Raw genomic sequence first — 20,003 nt, 5'->3', positions numbered from 1 at the left:
CCTCTGATATATCTGTAGATTGTAATGATAACCATTTAAGGAATAATTTCCATTTTTGAAATATATGCAAGGGTATGCACTCCGACGCTTCACCCCAGCATGCTTCATAAAGTGGTGAGCATACCCTCGTGTATTTTCAAAAAATAAAATTAATTTCTTATCGTTACATTCTGGAGAATGCTATCATGTATTGATGTAAAATTAATTTCTTATCGTTACATTCTGGAGAATGCTATCATGTATTGATGTAAAATTAATTTCTTATCGTTACATTCTGGAGAATGCTATCATGTATTGATGTAAGTTGCTATTTTCTTCGACACTCAGTCACTGAATGAAAATTAAAAATATGAAACATACTTGTACGATACAAGTATTTTAGGAGATTGTTTTAAAATAATTGAATAATGTTTTTAAAGTATGGATTTGAATTTATTATAGGAACTTTTATTGATTCGAGCGATGAACGGTAGATATTAATATAAGGAAATGCTACGATGGAGTTCGGATGTGGGTTTAATGAGGAAGACTGGGTTCCAGGGAAAGTCAGTAGGGAAATAATAGGAAGAGGAGTGTTGGGACGTTAGAAGGTGGATTTTAGCATCCCTCATATAACGACTTCCGGTTTAGGTGGAGTATCACAATTTTAAGGCACTTTCGGCCATTTAACAGAGATGGTGGGTTCTTTATCGAACCAACGCCTAAAGTATCATAACACGAGACCTTGATTTTTAAGCACCAGTGACTTATATTATAGTTTTGATATCGGAGTTCGGTGAATAAATAGTCCTCCCTCTTTGTTTAGAATCCAGGCCACGCAGGCCGCACGCACACGAAGCGAGCGCGATGGAGCTACCGCCGCGGTAATTAAGAGGATGTAAATTGCTAGGCGGTTCAAGTTTGATTGTTAAAACACTCTATTATTTTATACTAAATACTTTGAAACTGTGAATTCGATTGATGAAACAAACAATATCAAAGATCGGAACATTTCTAAGGAGATACTCTACATCGTCATAATGGCTGACTTCCTTTTAAAACATGGATGAAAATATAAATATCAGCAATATTTGCTTATTCATTTAAAAATTCATCGCATAGCAGAGTAGATCAGAAGGTTAGCACGTCGACTGCTGAACTGTAGATCGCATGTTCGAGTCTAGCAGGGGTTTTAATTTTTTTTTTTATAGATTGCTTTCTACTAAAAAATCATTTTTTGACTAAATGAAGTAAATTTGAAAGTTTTCCAATTTCAAAATATTGTTGTACACATCCTCCACTATTCATCCATATCAAATTTCTCTGGTGTAGCATACGGTATTACCTCCTAAAAATAACTCATCTGACCACAAATCCTGTGCATTTGCATATTACAAAATTGAATAATTTTGAATGAATAAAGTTTTCTTTCTTTGACATATATCTGTTTCCTTATGATAATTAAGACCCAAAAAACCCTATGAAAGGGAACAAGTCAGAGGGTTGCGGGATCAAGGGTGAATAGGCAGATAGAGCACGCAAAATTTCTGGATGTCTAAATAGTAACTACCACACCAATTGCAAGATCCCTACCAATGTACAAAGACGGCATCAGCCAATTGTAATTGCCGAGGAAGAAGACAGACGAAGGCAATAAAAATCCGTTTAACATCTCCTTCAGAGCTGATAAGATGTGTCATAAAAAGACAGGTACAAGACAACACCCTTAATAGTTTTAAAATTAGAGCATTCTGATATGGCATAGTGTTAGTTTGTAGCTCAGTGTAGAGTTATACTAAATTGTCGTACTGACCATTTAGTATAACTCTCTGTGAGGGCAAGACGACATCGGTGAAGCTTTGGCCATCGTTCTCATAAAACAATGTTTGATTTTGCCCGCTTCACAACGCAACATACTCTGGGTTGCGCGAATACTTGACGACGGAGTCGTGTTAAATACAATAGTTATACCTATAATTCATTTTAATGCTAATGGGCAAGTTCTAGGAAACCAGTTAGCTTAAGCAATATCAGTTTGTGTCGCACAGCAATTTCTTTAAAAATTTGTGTTTTAACTCTTCTAGATGCAAAGTTTCACAACTAGATGGTGGTCATACCATAGAATAATTCTCCATTGACGGGAATTGGAAAACATCAAGATAAGAAAACCAGTTTTAGCTTCTTCATATTTGATAAGCCTTGTTTAAAATGAAAATATAAGAAGATTGATCTCACTATATTGAAAACGAATATTTTCATGGGCGACAAAAGTCTGAATATACAAGATATCTGAAAATTCAAAAGTAAGATCATGCAAAACATAAGTATTAATTCATCACATTTAATGATGAAAGTTGACTTTGATCGACTTAGCGTACTTAGATTATTTGCAGGTATTTTACATATGTACACAACTGTCTGCGCTGAATAGCTGTTTGGCGTGATTGCACACTTTGAGGTATCCCTGCCCGTATGTACATTGCTATAGAAAACAACGGTGGTTCTTAGTAGCATCTTTCTCATTCCACAAGTTTTCATTGTGAATGGTTCGGCTCATACTTTATTACTATTTAATATGTAGCCACAGGATTATCTATAGTTGTAAAGCTTGAAATGGGTTTTCCAGAGACCATTAGACAGTTAGAAACCCAGTGAACAATAGAAGACTGGCCCAGTATGTATATCTTGTAACTTAATCTTTAGTTGTCTTTCCTGTTGATTTTAAAAGGATACTTATTCCGCCTGTACTTTTTATTTTCCTTCAGTGATACCAGCAAACGAATCGGTCAGGATTGTCCGCGAACAGAGTATTGATATGAAGCCAGCATTTCATTTACGCCGAGATTTTCGTATATTGTAGTATTATTGTATAAAACATCAAAACTCTAACAGAGCAAGTGCAATAATTTGACAGTTTGCTTTGAACTGTGTATGAGAGGCAACATCTGAGAGCCAATATGCGAAGTGAATTTGTTGGATTTTTTTATATTTACTGGAACCTCATTCTTCAAATTTCGTGTAAATCGACTGAATTTCCGGAGAGGCAAACGCACTCGGGAAAAGTTCGCGGACGAGTGAGTGAGCGCGTGGTCGGATCGCCCATCGAGGAATATCTTGGGATTCCGTATGCTGCTCCGCCTACGGGAAAAAGACGATTTCAGGTAGTGTCAGTTCGTCTCTTCTGTCTGTTTTAATATGAATTGGTTTTTTCCCCCTATAAATTCAGATTGTACAGGAACTTCAAGGACAGTCTCTTTTTTAAGTTCATTAGGTGGCATCAATGTTTTTTAAGTTCATTAGGTGGCATCAATGCACTATATACGTAGCGTTGGGCAATAAATTGGAATTCATGACCATGCTGCGTTATAACCCTCATCATAGAAAGCACATGTTGATTTCTTTCGACCTTAGCCATTCATTTAGTGATAGTAGATAATACAAGAACGATGAAGGCGGATAAAACTATGTTTAACCCATTAATCAATTATTTGGCATCTCGAAGAATATGCATGGTAAAGATAATTTTCAAGTTTTTGTTCTCTCTCTCTCTCTTTCTCTCTCTCAGTTAATTACAATTCACTGTTTATGCAAATATTTCAAACGTTGTATACAAACTGTATTATGTATGATCATCTTAAATTAACATCAAATAACTGAATCCCACTTCCTTTCTCAATGACTGTGTAGTGTGTGACAGCGAGGTCAGAGGGCAAACAGTACCACCTAGAAGTACGTGACCAGCGCTCTGGACTGTTCAACCATTAAGGCGGTTTAACAGACCTTGAATTCTCGCAGTCACCGAGAAAGGAAGTGAGATGTAGCTATTTGATATTAAGTATCCCCGGGGGTATTTTACATCGTCATAATGGCTGAATTCCGATGAAAATATAGATATCAGCAATATTTGTCTATTCATTTCAAATATTATTGCCTATTTGAGTAAGTCAGTAGGTTAGCACATCGACTGCTGAACTGTAGGTCGTGGGTTCGAGTCCAAGAGGGGTTTTAATTTTTGTTTTGTTCAGATTGCTTTCTACTAAAACAACAAAATAAAAGTAAATTTGAAAGTTTTATTATTATATTTCATAATTTCCATTAGTATTCTATTAATAATGATTGTATTGTACATGTATGTGATGTCCAAAAATTACAATATAAATGGGCAAAATATAGAATAATAATGGAAAATTATGCAATACAAATAGAAAATAGGCCTATACCATACAAATGGACAATTATAGAACATGAATGGAGAAGATCGAATATTGCAAAGTTTGGCATGCGATTTAAGTTCGATCCACTCCCACATTTTTCAAATATTTTGAAAATAACAATTCACTAGCGGTGCCTTGAAATCATCCCAACTGACGTGTAATAAGTATTCCTACTATGGGACGCATATATGGGACGTACCCACACAGTACATAAATCAAAGCCCTGGGAAGCGCTAGGTCTGATTGATTGATTTTTTTACGTCTCGTCGAGAATTTTTCACTCATATTGAGACGTCACCAGCTATAGGTGAATGCCACAAATTTAGACCTATGCTTATCGCTCAGGGCCGTATCAGTGAGGGTTCTTTAACGTGCCAACGCCTGTCGCGACACGGGACCTCTGTTTTTAAGGTCATATCCGATAGACCCATGATTCTCACTTTTAGATGCCGAGCGTTTGGCGAAGGAGCAATCACTATCCATGTTAACGTCTTAGGTTTGACGCGGTCATGACAAGGCCGTATTACTTTTCCGCAAATTCTGATAAAAAAAATGTTATTTTTACTTTTCCGCAAAAAGTGTTGTTACGTTTCTGCAAATAAATGTACCCAAACATTACGTTTCCGCAATTAACATGTGGCGATAAATTCAACTCGTGTGATTATAAGATCTTATGTGTCTGTCTTATCTAAGACTAGGTTTCTACCACAAATTTGGGCAAAAACCTGTAGATGCTGGGGTAAAGCGTAGTACAAATGTGCCAGTCTTCTCATTTCAATTCTCAATTATATTCCCCACACCCAAATATATTTGTATTCACGCACGTGTTGCAAGAATTCCAAACAACAGCCTACATTAAAATCATATCTCTGATAGCACCAACAAAAGTACACAAAAATGACAAAGAAAAACGAGACTTTTTGTGTACAGAATATGCGAAATATATGAAACACGAAGTTTCCCGAATTGCTTTGTCAAGGGCTGTCGGGTACAAATTTGGTGCCCGAACTGATTTATTGCAAACAAATTAATTATTTTCACCATTTTTTTTTTATTTCGGGGGTTTCTGTTTCTAATTTCAATTCTCTGTCACATATCAAGCTGAAACTGGCTATGTTTTTTGTGGATCACTCTAGATCATGATGCAGTTTTGATCCATTTTGACCTCTTGCAGGAATTTTGCTTCGTTGTTTGTTATATGGGGGAAGGGGTATATAATTATTCCGGCGAACTCCTCCCACAATTTTCAAGTGAGGATCATCTTGTTTTCAGTGTTTGTATGGATTTTTGAAGATGTGCATGTGACAAGGATTTTGATATTCTCAATATTTAAAAAAAAAAAATGCAGGTTGTTGAACTTAGTCCGTTTTGAGGAAATATTACAAAGAGAGTGCATGATTTGTTTGATGAACTCCTAGCACAGTTTTCAAGTGAGAACCTTTTTATTTTACAGAGTGTTTATATGGGTATTGAATGTGTGCATGTGGTAAGGATTTTGATTTTCTTCAATTTTTGTGAAAATTACAGGTTATCGAACTTTTGAGGAAATATTGCATAGAGGGTACATGATTGTCTGTTTTTCCTTCCACAGTTTTCAAATGAGAACCTTCTTATTTTACAGAGTATTTGTAAGGGTATGGAAGATGTGCGTGTGATAAGGATTTTGATTTTCTTCAATTTTTAAGAAAATTACTGGTTGTTGAACTTAGTAAGTTTTTAGGAAATATTGCATAGAGAGTACATGATTTGTCTTCATTTTTCCTTCCACATTGAGGATCTTTTTATTTCACAGAGTATTTGTAATGGTAAGGAAGATGTGCATGTGGTATGGATTTTGATTTTCTTATTTTTTAAAGAAAATTGCAGGTTTTTGAACTTGGTGAATTTTGAGGAAATATTACATCAAATAAAGGACATGGTTTGCCCTTATAACTCCTCACAGTTTAGGAGCTATGGTATTTATAAATTATATGATGATGTGCAGAGTGCAAGAATTTTAATTCTCAACAATTTTTAATTTTCTTTCACGTTTTTAATATTGAAAGGCTGTTGAACTTGGTCAAATTTGGGTGAATTTTTAACACACTGAACTCTACAAGTTAGTAGAAAACTTACGTGAATTTTAAAGTTACGTCATTTGATGAAATGGACTTGCGTAAAATATTTAGTGTAGTCAGAAAGTTACTCCGATCTAAGCTTACGCAACTAGTTACGATGTTTGATGAAACGGCGTCCTGAAGACTAGCTGCATTATTGCTAATCTCGTATTTAAAACACTTTTGGTACTTTTAAAAAGTAAACGCTCAATGATTTCACAAAAACGTAAAATAAATACAAGACTTTTGTTCTATGTATTCCCATATTATAAGACCCACGCATGCGTACTTACTAAAAAAAAGTAACAGTATTGCTAGCGCCCAATGGCGCTAACAAGTACATGTAGCTTTTACTACAATTTTTTCCGTGGTGTAGTCTCTTTTTTATAAATTTTTTTCCATGCACGACTGGGTAGAATTACATGAAATATCGCATTGTAGAATAATTTATTTTTGTAAAATCGAATTCGTTTGAGGAAAACTATCATTTTCACGGGTTTTTTAATTCGTGGTGGAAAAATATTCATTCTATATTTCAAAAAATTCAAATGATACTTTTTGCGTCCAAATATCTGCATCAGTCTTTAAAAGAATGGTGCAAAATAATCCTATTGTTTAGTAATATTTTCTGTCCAAAATGGACAAGGGGGGGGGGGTACATTTTCGTACCTTACGAGATCCGCCATTGTTTCCTCTGTGTACGGAGAATTTGAATTTGTGAGTATGTCCATAACACGACAACAACAAAGATTAGACAGCCCCCCCCCCCCCCCCTTACAAAATCATGGTTTAACTGTATTCTTACACGAATGGTAATTTGTATTATATATATTTTTTAATTTTAGAGACCAACTAAACACGATGTGTGGACTGATACATTCAATGCGACAAAACTACCACCGGCTTGCTGGCAAGGTGAAGTCAATGCCAAATACATTAGCAAACACATGCCAGAATTCGATATCGATGACCAAAGTGAGGACTGTCTGTACTTGAATATCTTTGTACCAAAGGTAACTTCTTGCTAACTACTTTAACAGATTAGGAGACTCTTGGCTACATTCTTCATGTTTGCAGAATTTCAGAAGGGTGACTCTTGGCTTTCATATCACATGCCATCTTGTCTTTCATATTGGGGGGGGGGGGGTTAAAAGCAGAACACATTATAAGTACATGAATTTAATATAGTGTTCTTTCATTGATTAGCATTGTTGAAAACAGACCAATGAATTCACAGCTGTATGGAACCTTTAAGTTGTCAGGAATTTAAGGTATTCATTGTATAGCGACCATATTTCATATCTAGTAAATGGATGCTGGGATTTTTGAAATCATGGTATCATTTTGAAGGTTTCATGAAATAAAGATAATTCGCTTTAGGAATTTTCAAAATTTTGTTTACTGTTTGATTTATTTCACCTAGAATTTAACATTGAAGTACATGTATATGGGAAGAACATGTTTTATTAAGATATTTTTAGAATTAATCTTTCATACAAATCTTTTGGTAGAAAGTTACATACATTTTCTATTTATGATAATATGAAATAAAAATTAATAATTTACGACACACAATTTTAGAAAATTATATTTTTATAATTTTACAAAGGGTATATAACTTTAAAAATGTATAAAGTGCAAAAAGGTCAGCTTCTAATAATTTACCAGTCATGTGATTTTCATAAACTTTATTTTCATCATTATTTAACAATAAACGTTTATTTATTATCATTTATTATTATTATTTATTATTTAAAACCTTCAAAAGTGCTCATCATCCTTTTGTTATACATTGAATACCTAAAAAAAATGATTGGTGCATTGATTTGTTATTGTTTTGCACTATGACTATTTCGGCGGCATTAACATCTAAGTAAATATATAACGTTGCACAATATATTGTGTCGTACCGTCAGTTTGTCGTACAGTACAGAAAATATTTTAACAAATATTCTGGTATTCTATTTTCTTACCTTTTATATATTAACTATACAGGACATTTCTTTTCCTAAGCGTAATCCTGAAAATGTAACGTGAAAGAAATGACGTCATATGATTATCGCTTATGACGTCAATATATTTACGGTTACGGAAATCACCGAGTAGTTACAATATTGAACACAAATCCAGACAGAAACACAATATTAGCCATACTTTCAGATATCGTAATAATTTTTTTTTTCCAGTCTGTTGAGAAGAATATTACGTTTGCAGTTATGTTTTACATCCATGGCGGGTCAAACAGAGCTGGAATGGGTGCCATGCTTCCCGGTGATATATTGGCTGCCTATGGACAAATTATCGTCATAAATTTCAATTACAGATTGGGCCTGTTAGGTATTACATTTAACGTCAATATGAAAGTGGAGATAAATTAAGGATGGATTCTTCTCATATCTTTCAAGGCTTGCTCGTGTACTTGATAACATATACAGTCTCTTGACAAAACTATGGGTACCGCGGTTCTTGTTTCATGTCAAATTAGTTCAAAGTCGCTATCTATTCACGTCAGAGGGCTTTGAAATTGTGCTCAAGTAGACTTTTGTTGTGTATCTACCAGTGGCTTGTTTCAAAAAATGTCCTATTTTGCATGATCAAAATATAAGAATATGATATGCTTTTGCAAAACAGAACCAACAAACACAGGTAAATTCAACACATATCAGATTGACCGAATAATTCTTAAAGATTTCATATACATGTAGGCCATACTAATCGAATTTCTTCCATATTTAAAAAAAAATAATTAAGAAACTGTCATTTTAGCATACAACGAAACTAGTAGAAATAAAGTAGATTTATTGGATTAAAGATAAATTGTTTTTAGAATAGAGGTACAGCGTATCTAAAATGGACCCTGAGAGGATAGCGAACTGAAAATAGCATGTCAATTTGATATATGTTTTCACTTTTGCTATTAAAATTTATCATTATTTTAGTTTGAGAAATTTTTCATACTTTTTAATTGTTCTGCTGTAAATTTTCAATAGAGGAAATGATGTTACAGTTCCCTATAAGCTTAATTCCTTGACTCCATTTTAGCGTTAAATGTCACAATTAAAGGAAGTTTTAGAGCTAAAGATGATATCTGCAGATTTGGAGTTTATCTACTAAACTATCTAAATAATCCATAATTTTATTAAAGATATCATGATGATACATACATGTATGTTCTGATTTACAGGATTTTTGTCTTCACCCGAGAACAACTTTACCGGAAATAATGGGCTTTTAGACCAAGTTACAGCCATGAAATGGATTCATTCTAACATTCACTATTTTGATGGAGATGAGAGCAGAGTCACCATTGTCGGCCACAGTGCAGGCGCTGGGGATGTTGGACTGCACTTGGTATCACCATTGACCAAAGGTTTGCTTTTTCGATACTGATATATTACCTGAAAGAAGCAGGGACTTATGTTCATTATAGTAAAGTTAAGAACTTAAATAAAATTCCAAGGAATACATATCTCGCTCGAGAAGGCATTCAAAATGCGAGGTCATCAGTGATCGTTGTATATATCATGAACTTTACACAAATGCTAAAAATTCAAAGCACTGAAACAGCATCATTAAGGTGTGACAGACGGAAGGACAGCGACGACGGACAGAGTGATACTTAAATATCGCTATTGTCGTAAGTACAAACAGAAGTGAAACACGGAATCTATTCCAAAGAAGTGTGTTTGTAAGAGAAAAATAATTGAGGAAATTCCAAATTATCTGGTTTGTTTACAACGCCTTTTGTTCGATTTATATGAGATTTCTCTGATATAGTAGGCCGTCGCACGATCTGAAACACAGGCTATTTGGGGAAAGCGAAGTGTGGAAGGCATAATGAAACCGTAACTATGATGCAGGCTATTTGCCAAAAGTGGAGGCTTGACACAATGAAAGGTTTAATTAAACAATTATCGCCACAAATAGAAATATACTACTTTTACACCCATCCGCAATAAAAAGAAAATTGTTACGACTTCGATGATGATTTGATTAGGTAACTAAAAGTTGAAATATCAGTTTAAGAAGTCAAAGGATCAGAATTTAAGATTGTTAGAACAATTACTTAGTTTGATATGGATGTATCAATAACTTATTTGAGATGATTTCACAGATAAAAATGGTCTTGGTCACCAAACAGTGCTTTTAGATTGATTTGTAAAAGTATCTCCTGTCACTATAGGTTAAAGCCTTTATGGCATCAGATGGCCCATTCGCAGGAAAAAGATCTCTGCAAATGGATCAACTTCATTCTGATTATTAGTACTGTCTATTAAAACCGAATTGTATTGATGTCAAGGGAAACCAAATAAAAGAGAAAAAGAAAGACCGCAGAGTCTGTCATCTGTGAGAATTTCAAACATAACCAATTTCCCTATCTTTTTATCTGTGAGAAAAATTTACTCGGAAGTCATATTTCTAAGGGGGAAATCGTACTCTGACGCTAGATTCCTCCTGGAGTCCTATTAAAGAGCAAGTTTATGCTCTAGAAGACCAGAGTAAGGACAAATTCAGAGAATGGTTGATAGACCAGATTTTAACTTTCAAAATTGCATGCCTTCTCAAGAAATATAAATTTTCTAGGACAAATATAACATTCATCAATATATGTTTAAAATGAAAGTGATCTTTTTGAGAAATGTTCTGTTCACGTTTCTATACAGTAATTGGGGTTAGTGTAAAGACAAGATAATATTTGCTAGAACTTGATAAATGCGTGAAGTGACCTTAAAATCCATCATACACTGTAACGCATAACTCGTCTACTCAAATTTCCACACCAAGTTCTCTTCATATTTTGTTTCCATTGGAGGCCCCAGTCGTTAAAATAGACGTACTATATTTAAATGTATTCAAACGCATATTGTTTACTAGTGCAACGCATTCATGAGGAAATGGCTAACTGTAGAGATATCAAAGACCAAACAATAGAAGTGTTTTAAAATAGTTTGTTATGAACAGAATTTACCTAAGCCGTTACTGTTGTTTACCTTCCAGGGTAATCAGCCTTATAAAGCAATATAAGTTAAGGATTGGCTCCTTGTTCTTTGTCGTGAATAATTTTAGTGTTCCTTCATTTAAAATTTGCTTCCATGTACAACAATACTCAGTTATATTTAGTGTCCGTCATGACAGCTACGCAAGTGTTCGTTGTAATGTGTAGTCTTTTGACAAGAGGTGTAAATACAGTTCCTTAAATACACCGAATATGTAGCGGATGTACCGCTATCTCAGTATTTAAAACATTTAATTCAATCTTTGGTATGCATATTATGTACAAAATGTAGCAAGTCAAGAAAACATAAACTTTCCGTCCTCATTAATCACAACAACATGTAACAGCTCAATGTTTCTGGTTAACTTTGTTTCACGTAAGAAGTGATTGAATGAACTCTTGCATAAAACGATGTTCAAGACCCTTTTCTCAATGAACAAGCAAAGACAACGAACAGCGATCAATCTCATAAATTCCACAAAGAGCACAAAACAGAGGCTAGAGGTGGGATCAGATGTCTAGGAGGAGTAAGAATCCCTTGTCGACCGGTCACATTCGCCGTGAGCCTTATATCTTGATCAGAAAACCGGAGTAATCAAACTCAGTTCATAAAGAATGATTGATTGATTGAATATTGTTTAACATCCCTCTCGAGAATTTTCCACTCTGACTCATAAGGAGACGTCACCATAGGCTTATGCTCGGCGATTACGGCCTTTGAGCAGGGAGGGATCTTGATCGTGCCACACCTGCTGTGACACGGGACCTCGGTTTTTGCGGTCTCATCCGAAGGACCGCCCCATTTAGTTGCCTTTTGCGACAAGCAAGGGGTACTGAGGACCTATTCCAACCTGGATCCCCAGGGGAACAGTTTATAAAGAACGGCCTAACAATTGGTATATAACTCATCAGACAGCATTCCACCCAATCACAGCTTGTATTTGCAAATTAGATCATTATAGCGACCATAGAATTTGCAAAATGACTTATTTGTCAGTAGCCTGCTTCGATTAAAGATTGATCATATGCAGAACATGATCTTGCGTATCGAAACATTTGAGGGACATGGACACCTTATACAGGTGATAATGGAATATTGCTACAAAAAATGTGGAAAGTTCATGATGGCGAAGCTGAAGTCATCCCATTTGTCGTAAAGTCGTATTGTTAGTTTGCCGTTGACATCCATGTTCAATAAAATATCCAAATATGAAGCAGATATAGAAGACTCTGTGGTGTCTTTTATTTCGAGTTCACTGGAATACATCGAATCAACATAAGAATGAAAATAAGTATTGTTGATAAATAAACCGTCGTCGATATATCTAAATGTACAGTTAATAATGATTGGTTTTATATAGCGCTTTCTCCAGCGTATGCTGCTCAAAGCGCTTTACAATACATTGTTACCCCGGCAGACCTTATATCAATCTAGAACTTTCTCAGCTTCCTGGGAAGCATACAGTGCAAGCTGCCGTTACAGGCGCTAGAGCACTAACATTCTAACAATATATTTCACTGTCTATAGCCAGGTACCCCTTTTACACTTGGATGGAGTGAGGACATTCATGTAAAGTACCTTTCCCAAGGACACAAAGTCGGCCCTGCCGCGCCCAGGTCTCGAACCCACGACCTTTCGGTCGAGAGTCTGACAGCCTAACCACTAAGCCACCGACGCCACAAAGCTTGAGTTGAAGGCCACAGCAAGAATTTTTTTCTTTTCCTTTAAAAGCTTTTGAATAAATTCTGTCTCATAAGAATCAAGTACATGTCAGCTAATAATGAAGTACAACTGATTAATTGAACCTATGTAGTGAAGAATGAACGCCGACATAATCTAAGTAAACACCTTGTTGATTATCAGGAAACGTAAGATTGTAAGGCGGATGTTGCTTTTGTGAATTTGGATTCACAAAAGAGGTACAATGGTAGAGCTTTACAATGAGGTAGAGTTACCCTTACCGAAATACAAAGGTTCTGGCAAACAGTTGTGGTAAATTTACCGCAAGTTTGCAGCAAACCTCTGGCAAATGTTTGCTGCAGATTGCTGCACAATTGCCATGCAAATGAGATTTGTGGCAAACAGTTCTGGCAAATTTGCGGCAAACGATTCTTGCAAACATTTCTGCCATGCATATTGATAGAAATCTGGTTCTGGCAAATTTGCAGCAAACAGTTTTGGTAAATTTGCTGCAAACAGTTGAGGCAAATGTTTGCAGCAAACAATTCTAGCAAGTTTGTGGCAAACAATTCTGGGAAATAAACTTAGAATGAAGTATTTGGTTGAATCATGACAAAAATATCCGAGTTATCGCACTTTGCACATGTACCACAGTGGGTGTTCAATGATCAACTGATTTTCAATGTTGATGTGATTGTAATGTGAAGGTATACACATAGCCTTGTATTAAATTAAAAAAAATTACATCTTATCTAAATAATCAACAATTATCAGTTAATCATCTTCTAAGTTTTGAATTGGGTCCTTGGTAACAGAAATCAGCATGTGTTTTTGTCATGGTATCAAATTAAACAGTCACTGTAGTATATACATGTTAGCACACTGCTTTAGACCCAATACGGAAATGCTATCATTGGGCCATTTCAGGTTTATTCAGTAATGCAGTTCTGATGAGTGGGTCTCCACTTGCACACTGGGCAATGGCGATGCCGAACCTGTATAAAGGCTCCAATATTAATTCCACAATTCTTCGGTATGCATTGACTGCTGCAGACATCAGGAGTGTTGACATGGTAGACCTTAAAGCTATCGAGATCATCCTGTCTACGGTAATTGTTCAGTTCACCTTAACTTTTCTCCAACCAGAATCTGTATTCTCGTCTGAACCGGTTACATGAAGTACATGGCAAACCTTTACGTCATTTTACGTCAACTGCATCAAGCCAGGCTTGGAATTTATTAGTCTGTCTTCGAGCAACTGCTTCTACATAATACCAGTGTCTCGCTAGAGGGCATACGCCTCTGTTATTATACATGTATTATAAGAATCTTTTGATACGGTTAAATTATAGGTTTTTGATGTTTGTTCGTTTATCCTCGTGTAAAGGACAAGAAAACATTACCATATCGACCCTTTGTACATGATATACATATATGCGCTTAAACTTCTATGATATTCATGGGCTTACTTCGCATTGATTCATACACGTTCCTTACTTTTCATAATGGACTACTTGGGAGATGATAACAAAGGTGTATGAAATGCTTGTGTAATGTTTTGTGAGAGACTGCCACAACACACAAGGAAACAATATATTGACATTGTCGATCGAATCATATTACGTATGGGCTATTGTGACATAGGGACATATGGTTCTCCATGGAGATGGAATGATTGTGTTACTAGAAATCAGAACGCTAACAGTAAATACTGCATAAGTGCAATGGCACATTCGCGGTTGAACTACTAGTATACCTTTAATTTAGAAATTGTAGTTATCGGTAATCTTTTACAATGCAGTTGCTGCCATTCAGTGTTGTTCCATTCCCTGCTGTTGTCGACAACTACTATCTGACAAAGCACCCAAGATCCTCTTTTCAAAATGGGGAGTTCCGTGGAAATGCATTTCTTCTGTCTTTTACCGCAGACGAAAGCTTTGGGGATATCGGTTGGTGTTTATGTGTACAATGAATATACGATATTAATTTTCATTCAAATACATTTATCTGGATAGTACAACAGGCAATATCTATGAATGTTTACTGTAAAGAAAGCTCACTGATATATTTTTGTAAAAAAAATAAAATAAAAAAGAATTTAAAATCCGTGTACACGGATTGTTCATAATTTTCCTCTTGTGGGCATTCTATGCGCATGGATTAATAATGCGCTAATTCAGATTGAAAATCCATTCGTCATTCGTACGGACTGGAGGTCCGTAATATGAGCTATATATTCATTAATTTTAGATCATAGATTCAGGGTTTCCGATTTATTTTCCAGTTCATGAATATACAATATATCATGAATTTTATTAGTACTCATTGTTCGTTTGAAATTTTATTGTATCTTGCAGACTTGGAGAATTACCCATTTCCAGGTCACCTTATGCGATATAAACCATTTTATCCAACAATTTGTAATTTTGAAGGTAAGAAAGGACATTCGCTATTAGAATTGTTGTAAATATTGTTGTTTATCTGGAGAGAAAAAAGTATTTGAAGCACTTTATTTAAAATAATTCTCCTGATCTATTACGAAAATACCTGCATATTGTATTGACCTCACAAATTTGCAGATACCCTCAGAAAAGTGTACGGCGATATTGAACTGACCGGGAGGAGGTTGGTTGAGGTACCTTTGGAAATGTTCTGCAATATTTTTCTTTTCTCTTTCTCTAAATTCACACAAAATACTGTTACAAATGAGTTTTAAAAGCCATTTATTTTTGCATTCAAAAGATTTTAATTGAACTTGAACAGTATGTTGTTCTTTTTAAAACCCACCGCCAATAACACGAATTACACGTTTACTTCCGCCTGCAGGCCGAGGCAGATATGTTGTTTTACGCCAGCATTATAGAGCTTGCCGATCTCATCGCCGACTCTGGGGTACAGCGGAATGTCTCTGTCTTCGAGTACGACATCCTATTGTCAGATCCAATCAAATCCAAATATGAAGGTGTGTTCTTAAGAACTTTGATATGCAAAACAGCATGGTTTTTCAAGGACGTTGCTTCTTGACATTCAAGCAATGGCAGAGAGAAATTGTGATATACAGGGCCGTAAATTACATGGAGGCGGAGGAGGCAGCTGCCTCCTCCAACTTTTGAGCCAAAAAAAATTAAAATTTAAAGTTCATTAGAATTTATGTTGTTTCCAATAACTAAGAACATGATACCTCCCTTAAAAAGCATTCCAAATCTTTCTTTTAGAATGAGTTAGTCAAGTAACATCTTAGAAGGCCCTAGAATCAAGGATTTTGCATGAAACGTGTTCAGTGTGCACAAAATGTGCCCGCCTAATTTCCTGCCTCCTCCAAATTGAAGGTTAATTTACGGCCCTGATATACGTTATTTTTCGATCATTTTGAAGAACCACTGTTACAGTTTTGAGATGTTACAGGTGTCGAGCACGGGCAGGATATATTCTATATGTTCGGAGTACCTCTGGTTGGTAGCAAACATACAACGTACACACAGGCAGACATCGAGGTTAGCAAAGCGGAGATGGCTCTATACAGCAATTTTGTCAAATCGGGGTAAGTGCTGTTTGATTTATTGTAACAAATGCAGATTTTTAAAATATATCACCTGCTTATGGTAAATCGAAGCAGGCTACTGACAAACAAGTTGATGGTGCAAGAGTTCCAACAGTCTCGTTTAAAGTCAGCATTTTGCAAATTCTATGGTCGTTATAACGATTTAGTTTGCCAATACAACCTATCATTGGGTCAAAAGCTGTCTGACGTGTTGCATACCGATTGTTAGGCCGTTTTTGGCACACTTATTTTGCCTACGGATAACTCTGTTTACCTGATCAGGATATAGGGCTCACGGCGGGTGTGACCGGTCAACAGGGGATGCTTATTCCTCCTAGGCACCTGATCCCACCTCTGGTATATTCAGGGGTCCGTCTTTGCCCAATACTCTAATTTATATTGCTTATAGGAGTTATGAAATTGATCACTGTTCTTATCTTCACCTTTCACCATAAGCCTAACTGTTGAAACTTTACTGGCTGCAAATTAGAACAAAAGTTTTGCTAAGGGGTTCGGAATGCCAACATTTAATCAAGAAATAAATTTCATTTTTGAAAATACATAAGAGTTGTTTGCCTGTTCCGGACATTACAGAAATAAATTTCAATTTTGAAAATATGTACATGAGGGTACATGTATGAACTGCGATGCTTCACACCGGCATACTTGATGAAGCACTAACGCTCTTCCTCAGAAGTAGGCCAGCGTGAAGCGTTACTGTTCATGCCCTCAATTTTCCTTCGATATCTTTACCAATTGAAGTAATAGTAATTTCCTTATGAATCTGAACAATGTACATATGGATCTTGATAAATACATATTTTAACGGCTGGAAATATTCCGACAATAATGAAAGTAAGATATAGATATGAAAAATAAATATAATTTCTTAAATTTACATTTCTCGGAATTTCTAGCCGTTAGAATAGACATACTCTATATATATATATATAGATAGATAGATAGATAGATATAATCAAGATTCAGACCACTGCATTCATGAGGAAATGACTATCATTACAATTTGTAGAGATATCAAAGGCAAAAACATTGAAAAGTAAATATTGCATAATATAATTCTCATTACGTGAAAATAGAAGAAAACGAGAAAAATGGCAAAGAGAGTCCCTTAGTCACATAGCCTAGTTAATCTTTAAATGGCGTTATCTTTTGTAGGTCATTGTCACTGGATGGTTTGACGAGACTGGGCAGTCTATACAACAATCGTCATCGGTCTTACAGTAAAATGTCTTTCAGCGGCGGTAATATAACCATAGAGCAATTCCGAAATTTCCGGGAATCAAAACTTGAATTTTGGAATAACATAGTTCTAAAAACAAATGTTACCTGTGATGCAATATCTAGTAAATCTTCCACCATAGTTCTTATCCATATGTTTTATTATACATGTATTTTTACATTGTTATTTTGTTATCATGTTGTTTGTTATCAATGAATCATAATAAATTGCTAGCTTTAGGCTCCGAAAAACACGTCTACAGTATACCCTATTATTTTTGACGGACTAAGAAAATAACTTTAGAGGTCGGGAGAATTTGCAGCTTCTGTTTCCTGAATAAAAATACAAGTAGGGAAAAACCATACTTCTGTTTCAAATAACAGTAGTCGAATTATGTTTAATGTCATATGTACAACAGGAAATTAGTGTTTTTAGAAATTTCACGTCATCCCTAAGACTTATTTTTAATTTTTTAGAAATTCAGTGAAATCCCTAGAATACGAGATACTACATGTCATGTAATGGTGTCTACAACTCTCTGTGTGATCTCTGACCGTTTTGATTATGATCTAAAAACAGATCGTATTTTGTCTTAGAAATTTCCCGAGCGAAGCGCCCAGAACGAGGCAACATATTAGGTGACCATTAGTAATCCTTCGATCTGTCCGTCCACCCGTCCGTCGGCGTTTCTAAGGCACTTAAAATTTTCTTAAATCTTATGCACAATCCTTGGATTAGGTGGAGGATCCCTTTCGATTTTCAGCTTTGTCTTTACAGAGTTATGGTACTTCGAATCTTTTTTTTAAATCAGTAATATCATCGCACTTTCTATGGCATGCAGTAACTTGAGATTTTCACAGAATATAAAAGTAATGCTCGGATTTCTGTATTACGCATGCTGTCTATATACCTGCCTGTCCGTCAGCACGCGAAAACTTAGGTTTCCTTGTACATGTGTGATACTTGGATTTGGCAGAGGAAGAGCTCTTTAACTGCTTTTCAGATTTTCTCGGGGTCCTTTCTGATTCGTTAGTTTTCTCGTTAAAGTAATGATTATTTCTAAGACTTCAACCAATCACACATTCTCAGGCCTTTTCGGAGATTCAAGAAGTTGCGATTGGTTTATAACATCAGCATAAAATCTGAGGGGCTTGTTAGGAGAAGTTTCACTGAATTTCATTGTGCGAGTTCCAAATAACTTATTGATAATATTGAAATAATTATCTTTTCTGCTCTTTTTAATGATTATGCATAAATTGATAAGATTTTTACGCGAACTACTTCACATCTAACTTTTTATGTCTCTCGGGACATGTATTATTACGCAGTACTTGCAGAATGCTTCATGGATCTGGTACTAAAAGGTTTCTTCAAAACTGTTTCTGACACAACCTTTTTTATAAATCAGATTTATGTTACTTCTGAGTGATATGCATGGATAAATTCTGCTTCATACGAATATAAAAACAGGTTAGCTAACAAAGGAGCACAATTCGTGCCCCATGGGGGTTCCAACAGACTGTTGGAAGACCTGATCACCAAAGACTACGAAGACATTGTCAATGAGGAACTCCAGCATATTTTTTATTTCAAATTCAGAGTACTTGTGCATGGAATCAGAGTAGTGTTTAACAAAGTAATTTTTTGGATGACTGATCACTAGATATGAATATTTCCGTTTTCCATTTTTGTTGAAGAAGCCACGGTCTGTGATGTCAAAGAGTCTAATCTTTAATTTATCGTGATGAATGATCGTGTAAAGTGTTGAAAAGTCATACGTTTTGATGTTGATTTGAGACAAGTTTGCGATTTCAAGTTTACTAAAATTTCTTTTGACTTTTGTCGAATCCACATTTGATTTACACCACTTCTAGCATATGTAGTGAAACAGTACGTTTGAAGTTTCCACTTCACAGCTGTTAATATTTTCGTGAAGAGCAAAGATAGAGGCTTGATAGAACATTTATTGAATCCAGCAATGTATCTTTGTTTGTAAGGGTATTTATGAGGTTTAGGAATCCAGTATAGGTAGGGTAACTCATATTCATCCGACATTAATGGGGCATTAAATGTGTCTAAAACTGAAGCATGGTTTTGCAGAATTTTGAAAGTTGGAGTTTAAGTACGATTACCGAAAGTGGAATTAATGAAAAGTTCGTTTAAAATACAGTTGTAACAATGAGCCTTACAAAGACAATGTTATATATATATATAGTTACGGTTCAGGACTTCACTTATTAAATACACTGCTTTATA

General features: G+C 35.4%; 1 protein-coding gene across 3 annotated transcripts; it reads left to right on the top strand.

Annotated features, from left to right (window-relative positions):
• Nucleotides 1-2,453: 2,453 nt before the first annotated feature.
• On the top strand, nucleotides 2,454-18,004 carry LOC125669768 (neuroligin-4, Y-linked-like). Of its 3 annotated transcripts, XM_048904522.2 has the most exons (12): nucleotides 2,454-2,653; nucleotides 2,745-3,140; nucleotides 7,135-7,302; nucleotides 8,476-8,626; nucleotides 9,474-9,659; nucleotides 13,894-14,075; nucleotides 14,768-14,915; nucleotides 15,324-15,398; nucleotides 15,546-15,601; nucleotides 15,793-15,928; nucleotides 16,372-16,507; nucleotides 17,684-18,004. In XM_048904522.2, the coding sequence occupies exons 2-12, from the start codon at nucleotides 2,937-2,939 to the stop codon at nucleotides 17,961-17,963; spliced, it is 1,722 nt and encodes a 573-aa protein (XP_048760479.1). In that variant the 5' UTR covers nucleotides 2,454-2,653; nucleotides 2,745-2,936; the 3' UTR covers nucleotides 17,964-18,004. The 3 variants fall into 3 exon arrangements, with proteins under 3 accessions (XP_048760479.1, XP_056018896.1, XP_048760480.1); XM_056162921.1 differs by having other exon boundaries at nucleotides 2,454-3,140; XM_048904523.2 differs by lacking the exons at nucleotides 2,454-2,653; nucleotides 2,745-3,140 and adding an exon at nucleotides 7,496-7,560 and having other exon boundaries at nucleotides 7,164-7,302.
• The last annotated feature ends 1,999 nt before the right edge of the window (nucleotides 18,005-20,003 follow it).

The sequence above is a fragment of the Ostrea edulis genome, chromosome 4 (assembly GCF_947568905.1).
Source record: "Ostrea edulis chromosome 4, xbOstEdul1.1, whole genome shotgun sequence".
Classification (NCBI taxonomy): Eukaryota; Metazoa; Mollusca; class Bivalvia; order Ostreida; family Ostreidae; genus Ostrea; species Ostrea edulis.
Note: the sequence above shows the minus strand (reverse complement) of the source record. Positions and strands in the feature narration are given on the sequence as shown.